This window comes from Bos javanicus, chromosome 16, assembly GCF_032452875.1.
Source record: "Bos javanicus breed banteng chromosome 16, ARS-OSU_banteng_1.0, whole genome shotgun sequence".
Taxonomy (NCBI): Eukaryota; Metazoa; Chordata; class Mammalia; order Artiodactyla; family Bovidae; genus Bos; species Bos javanicus.
The window spans coordinates 24,113,591-24,133,775 of NC_083883.1; the positions used below are offsets into that span (position 1 = coordinate 24,113,591).

Consider the following 20,185-nt stretch of genomic DNA (forward strand, 5'->3'; position numbering starts at 1 on the left):
CTGCAGATGGTGACTGCAGCCATGAAATTAAAAGACGCTTACTCCTTGGAAGGAAAGTTATGACCAACCTAGAGAGCATATTCAAAAGCAGAGACATTACTTTGCCAACAAAGGTTTGTCTAGTCAAGGCTATGGTTTTTCCAGTAGTCATGTATGGATGTGAGAGTTGGACTGTGAAGAAAGCTGAGCACCGAAGAATTGATGCTTTTGAACTGTAGTGTTGGAGAAGACTCTTGAGAGTCCCTTGGACTGCAAGGAGATCCAACCAGTCCATTCTAAAGGATATCAGTCCTGGATGTTCTTTGGAAGGAATGATGCTAAAGCTGAAACTCCAATACTTTGGCCTCCAATGGGTCAACTCTCCTCATGCGAAGAGTTGACCCATTGGAAAAGACTCTGATGCTGGGAGGGAATGGGGTCAGGAGGAAAAGGGGACGACAGAGGATGAGATGGCTGGATGGCATCACTGACTCGATGGACATGAGTTTGTGTGAACTCCGGGAGTTGGTGATGGACAGGGAGGCCTGGTGTGCTGCAGTTCATGGGGTCGAAAAGAGTCGGACATGACTGAGTGACTGAACTGAACTGAACTCTGCATATAAGTTAAATAAGCAGGGTGACAATATACAGCCTTGATGTACTCCCTTCCCGATTTGGAACCAGTCTGTTGTTCCACGTCCAGTTCTAACTGCTGCTTCTTGACCTGCGTACAGATTTCTCAGGAGGCAGGTCAGGTGGTCTGGTATTCTCATCTCTTTAAGAACTTTCCACAGTTTGTTGTGATCCACATAGTCAAAGGCTTTGGCATAGTCAATAAAGCAGAAATAGATGTTTCTCTGGAACTCTCTTGCCTTTTAAATGATCCAGTGGATGTTGCCAATTTGATCTCTTATTCCTCTGCCTTTCCTAAATCTAGCTTGAACATCTGGAAGCTCACGGTTCACATACTATTGAAGCCTGGCTTGGAGAATTTTGAGCATATTCTCACATGAGAATATGAGCATATGAGAATTGAGAGTATATTTGCATAGGTATTAGTAATACAGCACATGTAACAGAATTACTAACTGAGGCAGACTCTAATTTGAGAAGAGTGATGCCCAAGTAGTGCAGACTATGAGTCCCCTGAGACATGTAATCTATGAGAGCAAGCCAAGCAGTCACCACAAAAGAAAGAGGCCTTTTGGAGATAACTTGACATTGCTAACACAGACCTCGCTGACTGCGCTTCTCTGCCATTCACAACTACAGGAAAAACCTTAGAGCAGAAGGACTATCTCACTTGTGCCTGTTGCCGAGTCATTCTCCTAACCGAAGGCAGATAAGAAGAATTATGTCATTGCCCCAGAGGGCAATCGATGGAACCTGAAAGCCAGCAACCAAGTAAGCATAGGTTGGAGCTGTAGTGCCCTGCCCAGGGCCTAGTTCCTGACTTGAAGAAAGGCTAAAGGCTAAGGGTATCAACCAAAAGCATTTAGGAAAATGTTTTGACTAAATAACCATAACTACATATATATACACATATGTATTTGTATATATACACATATAGTTGTGTGTACATGTATATAGTTGTGTTGTTGTTTAGTCACTAAGTCATGTACAACTCCTTGCAACCCCATGGACTGCAGCACTCCAGGATTCCCTGTTCACTAGCTCCTGGAGTTTGCTCAAACTCACTTACATTGAGTCAGTGATGCTATTCAACCATTTCATAGTTGTCTGCATGTATACATATATAAGAGGCTTCCCAGGTGAAGCTAGTGGTAAAGAACCTGCCTGCCAATGCAGGAGATGCCAGAGATGTAGGTTCAATCCGTGGGTCAGGAAGGTCGCCTGGAAGAAGGCACCAATTCACTCCAGTATTCTTGCCTGGAGAATTCCATGGACAGAGGAGCTTGGCGGGCTACAGTCCATGGGTCACAAAGAGTCAGACATGACTGAAGTGACTTAGCATGCATGCACTCACACATACATATACTAGTTGGTGTCTGTGTATATATACAAAAACATCTATATGTATATAGGTTATATATAATCTAAGTTAATTGCCAAAATTTTAGACTGTATCTTACAGTTATTATAAATTATGAGGTTTCAGTAGTTTTGTTCATTGAGTTCTGATTCTCTGCCCAACCCTGTGCTGAGCACTTTATAGTCATTATCTCACTTCATCTTTGGAGAAGGAAATGACAACCCACTCCGGTACTCTTGCCTGGAAAATCCCATGGATGGAGAAGCCTGTAGGCTACAGTCTATGGTAGGCTACAGTCTATGGAGTCGCAAAGAGTCGGACACAACTGAATAACTTCACTTTCACTTCTTCACTTCATTTTCATAAGAGCCCCATAAAATAAGTACAGGCAGACTTCAGAGATACTGCAGATTTGGTTCCAGACCACCTCAATGAAGTGAGTATCACATAAAGTGAATCACAGGAGCTTTGGGTTTCCCAGTGCATTTAAAAGTTATGTTTAAACTGTACTGTGGTCTGTAAAGTTTGCAATAGCATTATGTCTAAAAAAAATGTACATACTTTGATTAAAAATACTTTATTGCTTAAAAAAGTATAATCATCACCTGAGCCTTTACTGAGTCATGGTCGTAACGTAAAGATCATTGATCACAGATCACCAAAACAAATACAATAGTTATGAAAAAATTTGAAACACCTTGAGACTTTCCATAATGTGACACAAAGACAAAAAGTGAGCAAATGCCCTTGGAAAAATGGCACCAATAGACTTCCTTTAATGCAGGGTCGCTACAAACCTTTGATTTGTAAAATACACAGTATCTGTCTTCCAAGCACAATTAATCGAAGCACAATAAAATAAGGAATATTTTATGCAAACACATGTCTGCATTTACTTTGTAAGTCAGGAACATAAAGCCCTAAAGATTTTAAGATTTTTGTAACATCTTATGGTAAAACACAATAATTTATTAGCCAACCCAATAAATCGCCTAAAATCACACAATCTGTAAATGATAAAACAGAAATACTATCTAGGCATCAAACTCTTCAGTGTACTTTTACACTTTGCCCCCACATTATACTAATTTGATCATTCTTAACACTTCTTTTGTTCTAAACAAATGAAAGAACTTTTTTTAAAGTTCATCATCTACTGGTACAGGACTTGATGTGCTCAGATCAGATCAGTCACTCAGTTGTGTCCGACTCTTCGCGACCCCATGAACCCCAGCACCCCAGGCCTCCCTGTCCATCACCAACTCCCGGAGTTCACTCAGACTCATGTCCATCGAGTCAGTGATACCATCCAGCCATCTCATCCTCTGTCGTCCCCTTCTCCTCTTGCCCCCAATCCCTCCCAGCATCAGAGTCTTTTCCAATGAGTCAACTCTTCACATGAGGTGGCCAAAGTACTGGAGTTTCAGCTTTAGCATCATTCCTTCCAAAGAAATCCCAGGGCTGATATCCTTCAGAATGGACTGGTTGGATCTCCTTGCAGTCCAAGGGACTCTCAAGAGTCTTCTCCAACACCACAGTTCAAAAGCATCAATTCTTCAGCGCTCAGCCTTCTTCACAGTCCACCTCTCACATCCATACATGACCACTGGAAAAACCATAGCCTTGACTAGACGAACCTTTGTTGGCAAAGTAATGTCTCTGCTTTTGAATATGCTATCTAGGTTGGTCATAACTTTCCTTCCAAGGAGTAAGCGTCTTTTAATTTCATGGCTGCAGTCACCATCTGCAGTGATTTTGGAGCCCTGAAAAATAAAGTCTGACACTGTTTCCACTGTTTCCCCATCTATTTCCCATGAAGTGATGGGACCGGATGCCATGATCTTCATTTTCTGAATGTTGAGCTTTAAGCCAACTTTTCCACTTGATGTGCTACAATTCATAAAGTCTGATTATGACACCCGAAATTCTTTTACATTGGTGCCGGGAGCCAGCGTGAAGAACTCCGCCCATGGCAAAGGTCATGAGGAAGGAGGCTTGGCATACGCAAAACTGGGATCGAGCCTCAGGAGTCCCCCCTGGAAATTCTCGAGCATCTACCCCCAAAACCAGAGTCTGCCTACTTTACTGCTTTGTGCTCTCACCTACACCTCTGACTTTATGGGGGGCTGTCCCCTACCACCTCTCTCAGAGAAGGAGTTAACTTAGAGCTCCAGTTAATAAAGTTCCTGGGCGTGACAAGAGTGTTTTAGTTCACAAACTCCTTTGGAAGTTCTCTAGCCTGCCTGAACAGGTTCTTCCGGCCACATGTGATTGTTCACAGCCTCCCAACCATGAGAGGCATGAGATGTTCTAAACCTTCTAAATACAGATTCCTTTGAGCAGTTAGAAGATTATTAGTATAGTATAGTGGGTTGATTAGAAATTATATTGGTGAAGGGTTTTCATTTATTGGGCCAATGTTCGCCGCTAAGTTTCCATATCCCTTACCTACTGTGTTCCTGGGAGTGTATTGATTAATATAGTTGGTGTATATATAACATATTAATATATGTTGGTGAATGTAAGTAGTAGCTTTAATGTTTGTAACCTTGGACCCTTGAGTTAATTCTTTTCTTGTTATAGCCCACCACACCTTTGCCCTATAGGAATGCAACTTTATCTAATGCTTTCGGAGGGTGGCGCCTGACTTTAGAATAATCACCTTTAGAGAAAAATAAGTTTTCTGAAGAAAGGATCATAAAATGTTAATAGGCCTCCTGGCCAGAAGATGATGTAAATCACCTAAACTTTTGCATATGATAAGTTTGCAGGAAGAAAGCCTGGCTTTGATAAGGATCAAGGACTGCTGACCTTGCATGACTCTACCCCTTCCCCCATTATCCTCTATGCACAACTTAAGGTATAAAAACTACTTTGGAAAATAAAGTGCGGGCCTTGCTCACTGAAGCTTGGTCTCCCCATGTCATTCTTTCTCTCACCCTCTGGCTGAACTCCCATCTGGAGTGTGGAGGCTCGCCAAGCCTACTAATTTTGCCTGGGCTTCTAAGATCTGACCGGGGAGGCTTTAGTGTCTCCTCTCCTTCGGGAGAACGGGAGGACCCCTGAGGCCTACATAGGTGGCGTAAATTCCTTGTCTTGGAATTTTATTGGTTTTCCACATAAACCAAGTTATTCAGTCTCTTTTCTTCACTGAATTTCTTAGCTGAGCTATCCCTATTTAACCACTCTTTATATCTTTAATTCTATCATATCCTGATCGCCAACGCCGTCTCCCCTTCGAATTCCCTGGATCCACTGGGGCTGGACCTCAGTACCTTGGTGTTTAGCTCAGAAACTAAAAAGACTATTTTTTTTTAGAAATTTAAAAAGCAGCTGTTATTGTTTTCATTTTTCAGTTCTCCTTGACAAGAGAAGATGCTTCCTTCGGAGAAAAGAGCAGACATGTTGTCCAAGGCAGCAAATTCTTACTCAAAAGAAGAGGTGGCTCTTTTTCTGCACAGCACTGTCTTCAGACTGCAAATACATAATCAAAGGATGGCCCTTTCTCATCATCAGCCCAGCTCCAAACATGCTGAGCATATTACAAACATGACTTTTCAAAAGGAAATTGCTTCTCTAGGTAGCTGAGGAATCTTATGTACAAATCAGTTCTTCATTGATAAATTCATATAATACGTATATTTGTAACAGTTCGTAACTCAAAGGTATTTTTGTACGCAAAAGTATGTATTTCTCTTCCATGAAGATTTTTAGAATATATTAAAACTTAAAAGACACTTTAACTGAGGTGACTTTTTTTAAATAATAAAGGCATGAGACAAAAAAAGATAAAAATTAGGTAGTGGTCCACACCACTTTGGGCTGTTGATAGGGAGAAACTGTCAACATTTGCATTATAGCCCATGAGAAGGAGGCAGCTCTGATATGAATTTAGAGCTGTGCTATTAGCCTGTCCTGGAGAAGGAAATGGCAACCCACTCCAGTATTCTTGCCTGGAGAATGGACAGAGGTGTCTGGTGGGCTACAGTCCATGGGTTGTAGTTGGAAACGACTACACAATTGGACACACAAAAAGTTGGACATGACTCAGCGACTTAACACACACAAACACACACTGGCTCAAGAGTGAGCCAGGCAAGGATTTTGACCTTGGCAAATCAAAGCTGCTTATCACCTATGACTGTTATTATAGATGCAGGGATATTCTAATGGGCCTTCGCGAGCATGAGTTTTTAAGACTGTTTTTACTTATGCTTCAGTCTTATTGTGCAAAGAAAGTGGGAGAGAGAGAGTAGTTTGCTCTCAGAAACTGCAGGGAAATTGCACCAGAGGAAGAGAGAAAGATGCAAAAAAGAAAAGGAGATGCACATCTATCTAAATATACTTAGAGGGGATTAGATTAGATCAGACTGGGAACTGGGAACCAAAGATATCTTTCAGAGACAGGAAGGCAAGACACCGGATGGCTGATTGGCATCGAGGAATGCACCTCACCAGCCCCAGAGGGAACCAAAGGTGGGGAGCTATTCAAAGTCATCCTTAGAACGGACTTATGGTTGCCAAGGCTGAGGAGAGGGATAGATTGGGAGTTTGGGTTAGCAGATGCAAACTATTACATATGAGAAGGATAAATGACAAGGTCCTACTGGGTAGCAAAGGGAACTATATCCGATATCCTGTGACAAGCCATCGTGGAAAAGAATATGAAAAAGAATGTATGTATATGTATAACTAATCACTTTGCTGTACAGTAGAAATTAACACAATATTATAAATTAACTGTACTTCAATAAAATAAATTTTTAAAAAATTAAAAAATAGAAGTCTCGTGTTTTTTTTTTTTTAAAAAAGTCATCCTCTTAAAGCTGCTGTACCATCTGAAATAAAAGCAACTGGGGAATCCAGCAATTATCCTATATCTGTCCCATTGTCATGTGCTGGGGATGTGAAGAGCAAGCCCTTTCTTTGTTTCTTTAGTTCGCAGATCTTCAGATGGAGGAGAGGATACCTAAAAAGCCCCTGAGGAGCCTCACTTGCCCTCACCTTGAGTAAGAGCCTAAACGTGAAGTGGATGCCGCATGGGATGAGACGGTAAGGCTCTGGGGAGCAGTGAGTAATTTTGCGTATAGAACTGAGATGAGCTGTAGGTGGAGGGCAGACTATGCAGAGCATTTTTTTCCAAAGATGGCCACAACATTATCTCCCATTCAACATGTTTTCTCATAGGCAGACCTTGACGCTCCTTCCATTCAGAAGCAGGTCTGAGGGCTTGACACTCCTTCCATCTTCTCACTTGCTTGTATCCCATACAATCTGAGTCTGGGCCAGAAAAGGCATGGAGGCATCTACCTTGTTTGATGGGACACTCATGTTTGAAACCTGAGCCACCACAGACAATGTCTTGGGGCGATGCTCTGTGAGGAATCCAAGCCACACAGCGAGAGCCTGTGTCGGTGGTCCAGTAAGCAGTCCTTTCAGCCCAAGAGCCAGACATACGGTGATGCAGTCTCCGGTCATCACCTTGCCACCCTCAGCCTTAGAATCATCCCAGCTGAGGCCCCAGACAAGCTGTTCCCACTGTGTCCTTTCCCAGTTCCTGCCCAGAGAATCCTGAGTATAGTATCATCAGATGGTTGCTGTTTTACGCCACTGTTTGTAATGGTTTGTTACATAGTTAAGTAGAATGAGGAACCACCATGTAAAGATTGGCAGAGCTATACAAAATTCCTATACAATTTGGAGCTATTTGAGAGGAGAAAGTAGGAAGATTAGCATAAAATATTTAAGGTATTATTGGGCTTCCCTGGTGGCTCAGATGGTCAAGAATCTGCCTACAGGAGACCCAGGTTCAATCCCTGGGTTGGGAAGATCCCTGAGAGAAGGGAATGGCTACCGACTCCAGTATTCCTGCCTAGAGAACCCCATGGCCAGAGGAGCCTGGCGGGCTACAGTCCATGGGGTCTATTATTAGAAGCGATTCAAAGCAAAACGGTTATCATGGATGTGGGGGTTTGTCTGCTCCTGTGGGACCCATGGGGAACAGACAGAATTAGGACACCTATGACAGGAAAAAGGAGGATGAGGCACAGTGAAGGGGATCAAGGCAAGAACACAATAGTGCGAGGCCACACCCAACTTAGACTTTGGGCTCACTTGGAAAATGCTTTTCAAGTGAGATGGCCCAACTCAGAGAGGTGAGAGTTGAAGAGATTTGTTTGGAAAACAGCTGCTTTTGGCAGGCTCCTGAACACTGACTTCATTTCTCTCACTGTGATAAGGGGGAAAAAAACTACATTGGAAAAATAAATGCCTGACCCAGAAAACAAGGGCCAAATAAAAGGGGGAAAAGTCCAACAAAAACACCAGCCTTATGTGGAGTAGAGAAAGAAAAGGAGCAACTTTAAGAACTTGATTAAACCATGAAACCATGAACAGTTCAACTGAGCCTTTTGAGAGAAGAGCAGGAAGAGAGACGGGAAAACCCTGGAGGCCCCTTCAACACTTCAGAACAGAAGACAGAAGATCAGCCAAGGGCTGTGGGAAGGCAGACAGTCACTGGAGGGTCAGAAAGCAGGAACAGGGGCAACAGGGTGAGCTTGCAACATCCAGACAGCTTCAGCTAAGAAATCTACGGCCCTCAAGCAGAAGCCCACATGGGCTCGAGGAAGAAGCTTCCTTAGGAAGCAAGAGTCACAGGCCTCAGCAGCTCTGGAGACGGAGGTGGTGGCAGCAACCCCTGAGACATAGGACTGAGAGCACAGACAGAGCAGGAATAGGAGCTCGAGACGGAAACGGAATCCAGGGGGTTGCTTGCTTGCATTCTCCATTCCTTCCTTCCCCCTCTTTCTCCCTCCCTCTCTCTTTCTCTCTCTCTCTCACACAACCTGGAGCCTCAGAAGTCTTTAAAGCCTACTCTACAAGTAGGCAGGAATATTTTAAACATTGCTTCCTGGAAAAGGATGCAATGTGTTTTACAGATACAAAAATCTTGGTAGCATAATTAACCTCTTGTTGTGAGGTCTGCTGGCAGAGCCAGGTCTGCTGGCACATGCTGACCCACCTCTGAGAGAAGCAGAAACGGAGAGGACTCCATCTGTCAGTCGCCCCTCTCCTGACACTGTTGAGTCTCTGCTCTGATCCTTGTAAGTGGTAATGAGGGCCTGCCTTATATTAAGTGCTGAGTTCTGGGAACTGAAATTTACCTATATTAAGTGCTCTAGCTCTGGGTTAATACTATGTGCTTCTGTCAAGCTTTTTGAACTCTTTATTTTTTATTATTTTTTAAATTTTTTATTATTATTATTTTTTACTTTACAATATTGTATTGATTTTGCCATACATCAACATGCATCTGCTACGGGTGTACACATATTCCCCATCCTGAACCCCCTCCCACCTCCCTCCCCATACTCTCTCTCTGGGTCATCCCAGTGCACCAGCCCCAAGCTTCCTGTATCCTGCATCAAACCTGGACTGGCTATTCATTTCTTATATGATATTGTACATGTTTTAATGCCATTCTCCCAAATCATCCTCCCCCTCCTTCTCCCACAGAGTCCAAAAGACTGTTCTATATATCTGTGTCTCTTTTGCTGTCTCGCATACAGGGTTGTGTTACCATCTTTCTAAATTCCATATATATGCGTTAGTATACTGTATTGGTGTTTTTCTTTCTGGCTTACTTCACTCTGTATAATAGGCTCCAGTTTCATCCATCTTATTAGAACTGATTCAAATGTATTCTTTTTAATGGCCGAGTAATACTCCATTGTGTATATAAAAAGTGTGGCAGGACATTATTGACTTTGAGGCCAAACAATGAAGTGAAAGCCAAAATCCAGAAAGGAGAGTTGAAGCCAGAACCTGACTTAAGGATGTCTGCCCACCAAAGACAAAGGATCTCGCCTTGGATTTTAACAGCCGTGTGACAGGGTATGATGCAAGAGACAAAACTGAGATGCAGGCATGGAGAGATCAGAGATCCCCTCATAAAGCTCAATCCTTTGGTAAAAGGTTGAATCAAAACAAACAATAAAATAAACACACAAAAACTCACTGCCTCGAAGGAGACAGCAGAAAACTTGCATGTTTCACTCTTGGTTTTAGGTAGAGAGAAAAATATCCCCTGTGGAAAGTTGGAACTATACTCTGGCCTTCATGTGGGAATGTAGTCTAAATTCTCACTATAATTATCATCCTCAAGCAAAGAATTTTTTAACTGCTCACCAGTTTCTAATGGCTTCAGGGACCCAGTGAAAAGAAAAGTAAATCTTCTGCGGGAAAATGTATTTACAATCTTCCTCAAAAAATTCCCTCAAAGAAAATTCCACTGATCATGAGTTCACAATAAAACATCATGAAACTCACAAAACATGAAGAAGCAAACCATCTTGAGAGAGGCAGCAAAACTAATAAACAGCAGAATCGAGCATTCAAAAATTGCTGATTTTAAGAATATAAGATGCAGAAAATAAACTGAGCATATTTAATATATGGGAATAAGGGAAGGTACGAAAAGTAAAAATAAAGATCAAGGCACTGTAAATGAAGAATACATTACTTGAGATTAAAAACTCAATAGAAGGCAGCCCTATTCCTCCCAGCCAGAGAGTTATCTTGATGCTATCGTTTCACGTCACTCTGCAGTCTCTAATGAGCAATTCTTAACATTTGTGGGGCCTCAGTGTTCATTTAACTAATACACTTACTGAACTAATATACTTACTGTTCTAATCCATTTTAGTCATTGAGGAGATGGGTTTCGAAATTACCAAACACTGGACCCAAGGATTATACCCAAAGGAAAAAGTGGTTATTGTAGGAGGTGCAGGCCTTGAGAATACCAGCATCAGTACTCTCCTGATAACTCTCTATCTAGCCCATCAAGGGAAGCCCCCAGTGAAGGGCACATAAAATTGGAGAGTACTGGGGGGAGATGATTCCTCTGGTCTTACGTTTCCTTGAGGAGACTAACATATTGGCTCTGACTGACCCCTTCATTCCCTCTCCATGGGAGAAGCCACTCCTAGGGTAAGAAGGTCTCCTTTTATTGGTGGGTTTAGTGAAAGTCACTCAGTCATGTCCAACTCTTTGTGACCCCATGAACTATACAGTCCATGGAATACTCCAGGTCAGAATACTGGAGAGGGTAGCCTTTCCCTTATCCAGGGGATCTTCCCAACCCAGGGATCAAACCCAGGTCTCCCACATCGCAGGCAGATTCTTTACCAGCTGAGCCACCAGGGAAGCATTGGTGGGTTTAGCGGAAGGAACAGAAGCCTGGCTCAGCCCCTCCCAGGGTTTATCCTTTGAACAATATGCCCCTCGGAGTGTCCATCCTCTCTGCTCCTGGGCCCACCTCTATGCCTCCCACTGTTGAGCTGGGCCCTGAAGAAGATGATGGGTATATTTACTGCTGAGATAAGTATTAGGAAGCTATTGGGACATCAAAGGTCCACCTTCCAATTCAGCCTTTATCAAAAACAATTTTTATTGCCATCTGACTATCTTTGCTCCCTTAGCTCTCAGTTAGTTCTAGGCTCATGAGTGGACATTATTTATTGGTCCCATAAAGTCCCAACAATGTCATCAATCAACTGGTCAGGAGCTGTAGAGCTGGTTGCCAGCTCCTCTCTTTTCTCTCCTGTAAAATCTCAAGGTGGTTTCTTCAAGTTAAGAATTAGACAGAAAACAGGTGGTCTGTCCAGATAGTTCCGTCTTCAACCTGATTTCTTGGCTGCTCTTCTATCTGAGGAGTCAACCACTAGTTCTCATTGGCCTGAGTCAGGACTATCATTTTTTTTCTATTGTCTATTGGGCTGATACATTTCTTGAGTTGTCACAGCAGACAAAGAACAAGAGCCCAGATATACTTCATCAAAAATTACTTCATTCAAAATTCTCTGGAGACAACTTCTCAGATGTAGACAATAAATATCAGGACACAGACTGTGGAGTCTTCTTCTAAGACAAAGGAGTCTCTAGATACCATTGCCTCTTATAAAAAATGATGACAAGACTAGTATTTGTCATAATCATCAGAGGCAGCTATACACAATGTGATTTATATAAATCACAGTGACTATCGTCTCCACGAAAGAGCAAGAAGAAGGCAAAAGGTAATAAATATATTCTTTATATTCTGTAAGCATCCAACCAAAAGAAAAAAAAATAATAAGCTTACTTTTACTCCACTTTGTTGGGAAAGTAAACCTCTCAGTAAGGAAAATGGGACTATATAGACAGAACTGCAGGAAAATGTTTAAAAGGCAAATCATCCTGAGTTTTTTATACACACACACACACACACACGTAGATGGGTTTCCCAGGTGGCGCTAGTGATAAAGAACCTGCCTGCCAATGCAGGAGATGTAAGAGATGCTGGTTGGATCCCTGGGTTGGGAATATTCCCTGGAGAAAGGCATGGCAACCCACTCCAGTATTCCTGCCTGGAGAATCCCACGGACAAAGGAGCCTAGTGAGCTACAGTCCATGGGGTTTCAAAGAGTCAGACACAGCTGAGCACATAGCACATGGAATGGCCAGAAATGGTGATGGATCTATATGGATCATAAGTATGGATAACAGCAATCCATTGTGGGTGTTGGCCCAGGATGAGTTTGGCTGCCAGTTTATGGATGTGGAGCAGGCAAGGACTTGTCCACCAAGGAACTAACTGCTGCTAAGTCACTTCAGTCGTGTCCAACTCTGTGTGACCCCATAGACGGCAGCCTACCAGGCTCCCATTACTGGGATTCTCAAGGCAAGAACACTGGAGTGGGTTGCCATTTCCTTCTCCAATGCATGAAAGTGAAAAGTGAAAGTGAAGTCACTCAGTCGTGTCCAACCCTCAGCGACCCCATGGACTGCAGCCTACCAGGCTCCTCCATCCGTGGGATTTTCCAGGCAAGAGTACTGGAGTCGGGTGCCATTGCCTAATATGACCTTTATTCTTGTCTCTTTAGCCCTTGGACACTCACTATCAACCACCGCCACCAAGTGCCATGTTGAGGAATTTACACAGAATATACTTTCTTCACGATGTCCTGACGAGATAAATAATTACCCACTTCACAGAAGAAGAAACTGAGGTTTAGTAAGTTGAAGTAACTTTCTGGAGGTCATTCAGCTACTGGAATTAGGATTCTACCTATGGAGTATTGATTTATACTTTTGTTTTGGCACCAAGTCCTAACCACTGGACCACTAGGGCATTCCCTGATTCATACTTTTTGACATGCCATTTTGTGATTATTTCCAAATAACTTTTCACTGTTCGTTATTTTTTTTTCTTTCTTTGGTCAAAAAGAGTAGGTTTATAACTAAAGCCCTAGATTTAGCCTTGTAATTCTCTGTCCACAACCATTCACTCGCTGCATGGTTGTGGTCCTGACTCTCAGTTTTTGTTTCCTTATCTGAAAAAAACAAATACCAAGTATTCCTTCTTGCTAATTATTTCACAAAACATATAATTCTCCAAATGTATGTGATACACTGCTGGGGTTATCCTCCCACACTTTGACAGCACCTGACGACTCACAGATGTCAAGAAAGACCTCGGTTTTCATTAAGATTTACCTGAGGGGTCAGAGTGGCCTCTGCATATTGAAAGAACATGGCTGAGAATAAGGAACGGGTCTCTTTATCTTCTGGGTTTTTTTTCTTCAGTTGAATTTGATTTCATGAACGTGAAACAGCATGAAGTTTTCAGTCTTCCTTTAATTTTTCTTACTCATTCCCTGTAACTGACCCAGAACCCCATCCCTGGGCAGCAAGAGAGGTGAGAGGCTAAGCAAGCTGACCTGAGTGTACAGAGAGAAACCTAAGGTAATCTGTGAAGCACTAGTGGAGATGCTGTGATCTGTGACAGGTGTGTGTACACTGAGTGCTCCTGCGGAAGTGAATTGTTCAAAATGCTTGGAAAACAATTATGTCCGATATATACAAACAGCAAAGTAACAGCTTCTGGGAATTAAGCATCACGGTTCGTAAAATCATTTAATAATTATTGTTCATTCCAATCCTGCCTCCAAAGTACAAACAGAACCCAGGGAACCGATACCTGGAAAATCTTCTTTCTCTTTCCAGTCTGAAAAGCCACCTTCCCTTGTGCAGTTTCTGATCCCTGACTTATTCTGTGGTACTTGCTGCTGGGAGGGAGGTAGCCAGTTCCTCCCGGCCCCTCCTAAACCCTCAGAGCCCTGCCTACACAAGCTCTTAAAGGAAAACAAACCCTATTTGCTTTCAGTATCTACAGGACTGTCTGTGTGAAATGTTCCCATTAGGCTGTAGCATTCAGACTTAATGAGAAGCTTGGGAAAGCCCCCAGTCAGCAGCCTGTTCTAGGCTGTCACTGCCCCTAGCAGGTTGGTTGAGGAAATATGCCAGAAAGGTGATGAGAGAGAGTGGCAAAGAGAGGAAGAGACAGGGAAAGAACACAGTTTGGAAATCAAAACAAAATTTAAGTAAATTCACAGGGAAGGCATTTGGTTAAAAAATGTTTAATAATAAATACATATTTCAGACCTAAATGTGCCATTCATAAACTGTGTAAATGGCAAGCCTATCCTAGACAGAGCTGCACAAAATTACTTTTGGTTTAAAATAAAAGCCAGTGAGAAGTGAGTGTTAGTCATTCAGTCATGCACAGCTCTTTGCAACCCCATGGACTGTAGCCCGCCCGGCTCTTCTGTCCATGGAATTCTCCAGGCAAGAATACTGGACTGGGTAGACATTCCCTTCTCCAGGGGATCGTCCCAACCCAGGGATCTAACCCTCGTCTCCTGCACTGTAGGCAGATTCTTTACCCTCTGAGGCACCAATGTAAGGCAAAGTATTGCTCAAACACAAATCAAGGGAAAGAGAGTTCTGTCTGTTAAATTTTAAAGAAAACTCAAACATGAAAAATAATTGGAAAAAAAAGTGCACACATAAAAGATAAGGTGAAAGTCAAGGAAAATCTAATAAAGTAAACAAGCTGTAGGAAAAACTGCAAGCAAAGCAAATTTCATTCCTAAGTCTAGAGAAAGAAGGTAGGGGTGCCCTGTATTTCCTAGGATCTGAACTGACTTGTTTTCACTCCTCTTCCCTTTCTTCAAACACGTTTATAACTCTCTTCCTCCTAATAATCTCACAAATATAGCCATCCAAATTTGAACCTTAAACCTGTTTGTTTTTTTTCTTTTGTGCTTGCAATTTTTCCTTTTTCCTTTTCCTTTTTCTTTAGCTACAAATATCTGTCCACCATCATTTTTTCCTGTTGGGGATGGACTCCCACTGACTAGATACTGGTATAAGGCTTCCACAATCCCAGTCTCAGCTTAGTGTTCCAGACATTCTTTACTCCCAGGTGATTTTTAAAATTTCTAACTCCCTCTGTCCAATTCTTCAATGTATCTTACTCCATGAATCCCATAGAGGTTTTCAAGTCTTAACAATATATACATTCTGTTTTGTTCACATTTAGAATAAATTAGTGGTCTTCTTTTTACCTATAATCTCAGACATAAAATATAACTGGTATCAAACAGATAAAACAAGTAAAAGATCCACAGAACTGGAAGAGACTAAAGGCTTGCTAAGTAAAAAATTCTCTTTGGTCACACATTGCACCAAAAAAAAGTGATGGATTATTTGATTCTGATCACTCAACCAGTAGATACAATAGTTCTTTAGTTTATAGGACTTTAAAACCCTTCAAGTTAGAATTTAGTATATAGAAAATCTTATTCCTAAATTTGAGTTGAATCTTTTGAAATCAAGAATCATTTTTTCTTCATATTTTATACCAGGAGGTCCTGGTATAAATCAATATGTATGGATTAATCACATTTTTTCTTAGACTAAGAGACAATTGGGTTAATGTCAGTTTATGAGATTTATTTAAGCCAAATATTGACTCTAAGTTTATTTAACTAATTTGAAGGATATTAAAATATATGTTTTAGGGAAAGTGATAAATATGTAACTCAAAACATAAATGCTAAGACACTAAGTAGCTATCCTAAAATCACTAGGAGGATTTAAACACTCTAAAATTTCTAAAAAGAATTCAGCAATACCAAAAGCTACCAAAGTAATAATTCCAACATAGAACATGGACCTTAAAGCATTAGCTACATGTGTGCATAGTACCTAAAATAATAAATATAGAATACGAATCTTAAAGCATCATTTATAGTATGTATAGTACCTATCATTATAATTATTTAAAGACTACTATACAGCATCAAACATTTCAAAAGGAGATAGATACTCTAGAATTAAGACAGTAGAAATCCATATGGTCAGGGTCAAATATTTGTCTTTAAGCCTCTTCTTATCTGAATATGAACATAAACATTAGAAATCACTGCTTCCCAAACAAGAGCTGAACTAAGATCTACTTGATAATAATTCAGTTTATAAAAATAGAACAACAGTTATCTACCAGTTTTCATGTTGGTCAAGAAGTCAAACTCTTTGCCTACATTGCTTTTACTATATGCAGGTAAATATCATATGTCAAAAGTAAAGAAAAAATTAGAATTAAAAACACAAGGTAAGTTTAGCAATGCCAATACTAACCATTGATTTGATCAGCTTCCTTGCCTTATACTTAGCAATAAATATTGTTTTCTTCTATCAAATATGTGAATTTTATGATATTGAACCTCCAGTATATGATGACTGATGTAAACAAGGTATATGATCTCAAGTTAACTATTATATTTTACAAAAGATGAGGCCCTAACTGATTCATTAAATAAAATAAAGATACAGACTCTAGTTTCTTGTCTGTTCCCTTTTATACCTAACACATACTATAGGTGTTTTCAAGATGCATCTTCTACTAATAGGAAAATTTAGGCAGAGATAGAATATAGGACTGCTCCCAGCTGGGAAAATTTACAATGGCAGGAGAGACAGGAGGAATACAATAAAAATGCAAAGTCTTACTCTGAGGTCCCCTATTGAGTTACATGACCCTCTGACTAATGAGAGAAAACTTTTCAGCATCAAATAAGAAAAATCTTGAAATTTCTTAAAATCCAGATAAGCAATCAGAATTCAATGATACTGGATGATCACATAATTCAGATTTGCATTGTGATTTCTGTAAAAGAACAATAACTAGTCTATACCAAGAGCCTATTAAATGCTAAGCACTTAGAAGCCCATTGAGTCCTTATTGACTCTAGATTACAGGTGGGCCCACAGCCAGGGGAAGTAATTTGACAGCTGCCCTGTAGGAGAACCATGATTTGGACCTGGTCTGTTCACTCTATAGGACTTCTTAAAAAGCACTGAAAATTGCTCTTCTGCAAAAAGCTTTTAACATATATTTTTAAAATTCCTTTTGTGGCACTAAAGAAACATGGTTCTATCTAACAACTAATCTTTTGGAATCCACGTTTTTAAATGTATTGTTCTCTTCTGAGATTTAATTTGATCCTTTGACAGATAATCCAATGAGTTTGGTACCCACTCCTAAGTTCCTCCTAAAGATTTACATATAAATAGCTTTCCTTTTTCTCAAACAAGACAGATGTATACAATAAATAGATACAAATATTCCGATTCAGAAATAGAGCTAAGTTTACTAGATCATCTTTATTTTTTCTTTCTGCATTTTACATCACATTCCTTGAATATATTCTTAAGAGGCTATCCACCTAACCGATGGTTTTTGAGCCTTTGCTCCAAGTGAGCTGGTAATGGAGCCTAGTAGTTTTCGAACAATTCGGGGGAAAGAAAATTAAAATATTATTTTAAAACTCAAACACAGTCATGTCACATCTGGATAGACAAAAGGGAGTCACTAAATAAAGGAGACAGCTTTGCATGGTACATCCACTTTCTGGCAAAGGACTCCCTCTATGGCCACGGTTTATCACTCTACCTGTCTGCACATTTTTCATCCCCAGTTACTAAAAAAGACCCCTACGTGGTCAGCTGCCACCCAGCTCATAAGGAACTTTGGACTGGAAGTGACGCTTTGGAGAAAGACCTTTAGTAAAGTTTGGGGAACGAAAGACTGATGGAATGGAGTCTCACTCCACAACACCCCCAGAGGCCCCCAAGATAGCACCTGGCAGGACTCTGACCAAACTACAACATCTGAGGAGGCGTTTACCTGCTTCAGCGTCTCCCTGGGGCCCCCGCGCCGCACAGTAACAGCAGTCCAAGAAGATGGCATAGTTGAGAATATTGAAGAATAGCCCGATGACTCCAGCACTGAGAACCAGCAGCGGCCTCTCTGTCTTCTGCGGATCAATATACCTTTTGACAGCTTCTACCAGGATGCTGAACATCAGGGCCACAGCGAAAACGGAGTTGCCAAATGCACCCACGACATCTGCCCGGAGAAAGCCAAATGTGCTTTTCCGGTGCTGCTGTATGCTGCTGGCCCTGACGCCAAAAAGACCGATGATCATGGAGACTAAGTGGGAGAGGACCGCAAAAGCATCGGAGGTCAGCGAGAGGGAGTTGCCTATGTGGGAGATCACTAGCTCCATCACGAAAAGGAGCATGCTCACAATGCACATGAGGATTAAACGGAAACTTCTCCCTGAGTATCGCCCCATGGCGCTCTGCTGTCCCTCTCCTTTTCCTGGGAAGGCTGAGCTCTTAGGGGAGCAGATGTAGAGATCACAGCTCTTGGATAGCTCTCCCCTACAGCCTTTCAGCGCCTGTCATATTTGAAAATCACTTTTTACAGGCTGCTATAAAGCCATAAAACAGTTTAAAGGGCAATTAAGCAAGAGATGTCACGTGAGCAGGGACTTATGGAAATAGAAGACACGAACTTCCAGATAGGAACTGGAGGGGCTTCTTTTGCTCATTTGTGTGTATCATTACAAAAGTCAAGAGCCTCTGTGTCTGAATTATGCACAAACTCATGTATGGCTATGGCCTTTCTAGATTCCACACTCCGTGTTTGCAATAATCGTTGTGACATTTTACATAAACAATCATATCTTGTCAACCTGGTGTGTGAGTGGCTTTTAATTCTGTATACTACATGGAACAGGGAATATTCTAGGGGTCAGTAATCCAGAGATTAGAGCTACAGTAAGTGAAAGCCAAAAAACAGCTAGGGTGATTTTTTTCTTCTGCCTTGCGCACTGATCTGGAATAAACAAGCACCCCACTTCCAAACCCTTCCCATAAATAAGACAAAAAAAAAAAAAAAACATTCTTCATGTTTAGGAAAGATATAATACCTTTAAAGGAGCTAAAGACATAATCCCAGTTAGTTTTAGGAAGAAAGTCAAATTACAGTGTCTTGATTTAACTGATGTAAGAAGATATTTTTGCTTTTAATATTATCTTCTGTCATGTATAAGCCTTAAAGGTTTACCAGTTCCCAAATATCTAAAACAACAGTAGCTGCTATTGCTTTGAGTAGACTGCCTACAGTCAATCCTTTAAAGAAATACAGATTGAAATGACTATACCCAATCCTAACTGCATTTGAAGTCTGACTGTGATGGTTAGTTTTATGCATCAATTTGACTGGGTTTGCAGGTGCCCAGACATTTGGTCAGACATTACTGTGAGTGTTTCCATGAAGGTGTTTTTGGGTGGGACTAACAGTTGAATCAGTAGACTAAGTAAAACAGGCAACCCACTCCAGTATCCTTGCCTGGAAAATCTCATGGACAGAGGAGCCTGGTGGAGTGCAGTCCATGGGGTCGCAAAGAGTCGAGCACAACTGAGCGACTAACACATAACACACATACATCCTTAGTGGGGGCCTCATCCAATCAGTTGAAGGCCTGAACAGAACAAACTGGCTGACTCTCCTGCAAGTAAGGGAAGATTCCTCTGACTGCCTGCCTTCAAACTGGGACACTGGCTTTTTTCCAGCTTTCAGGGTCAGACTGAAAGCTTGGCTCTTCCTGGGTCTAGAGCCTGTGGGCCTTTAGACTAAAACTACACCATAGGTCTCTGCTTGCCATTTTGACATTGGGACTTTCTCAGCCTTCATAATGGCAGGAACCAATTCCTTTTAATAAGTCTCTATTTATATACATATCCTACTGGTTCTACTTATCTGAAGAACTTAAGACTAATACACTGATTTTGACTAAAACATGACTACTTAGATGTAGCCCTAATAATTTCCTTGGCATCTCACAGTTCAGTTCAGTTCAGTCGCTCAGTCGTGTCCAACTCTTTGCGACCCCATGAATTGCAGCACGCCAGGCCCCCCTGGCCATCACCAACTCCCGGAGTTCACACAAACTCATGTCCATCAAGTCGGTGACT

The 20,185-nt window shown here is 41.4% G+C and overlaps 1 protein-coding gene across 1 annotated transcript in view; it reads right to left on the reverse strand.

Annotated features, from left to right (window-relative positions):
- Positions 1–18,498, reverse strand: part of SLC30A10 (solute carrier family 30 member 10) — a 39,969-nt gene extending 21,471 nt beyond the window's left edge. Inside the window, exon 1 of the mRNA XM_061382224.1 lies at positions 18,048–18,498. Within this exon, the coding sequence (XP_061238208.1) occupies positions 18,048–18,498 (451 nt within the window). The remainder of the gene's footprint in view (positions 1–18,047) is intronic.
- Between the last annotated feature and the right edge of the window lie 1,687 nt (positions 18,499–20,185).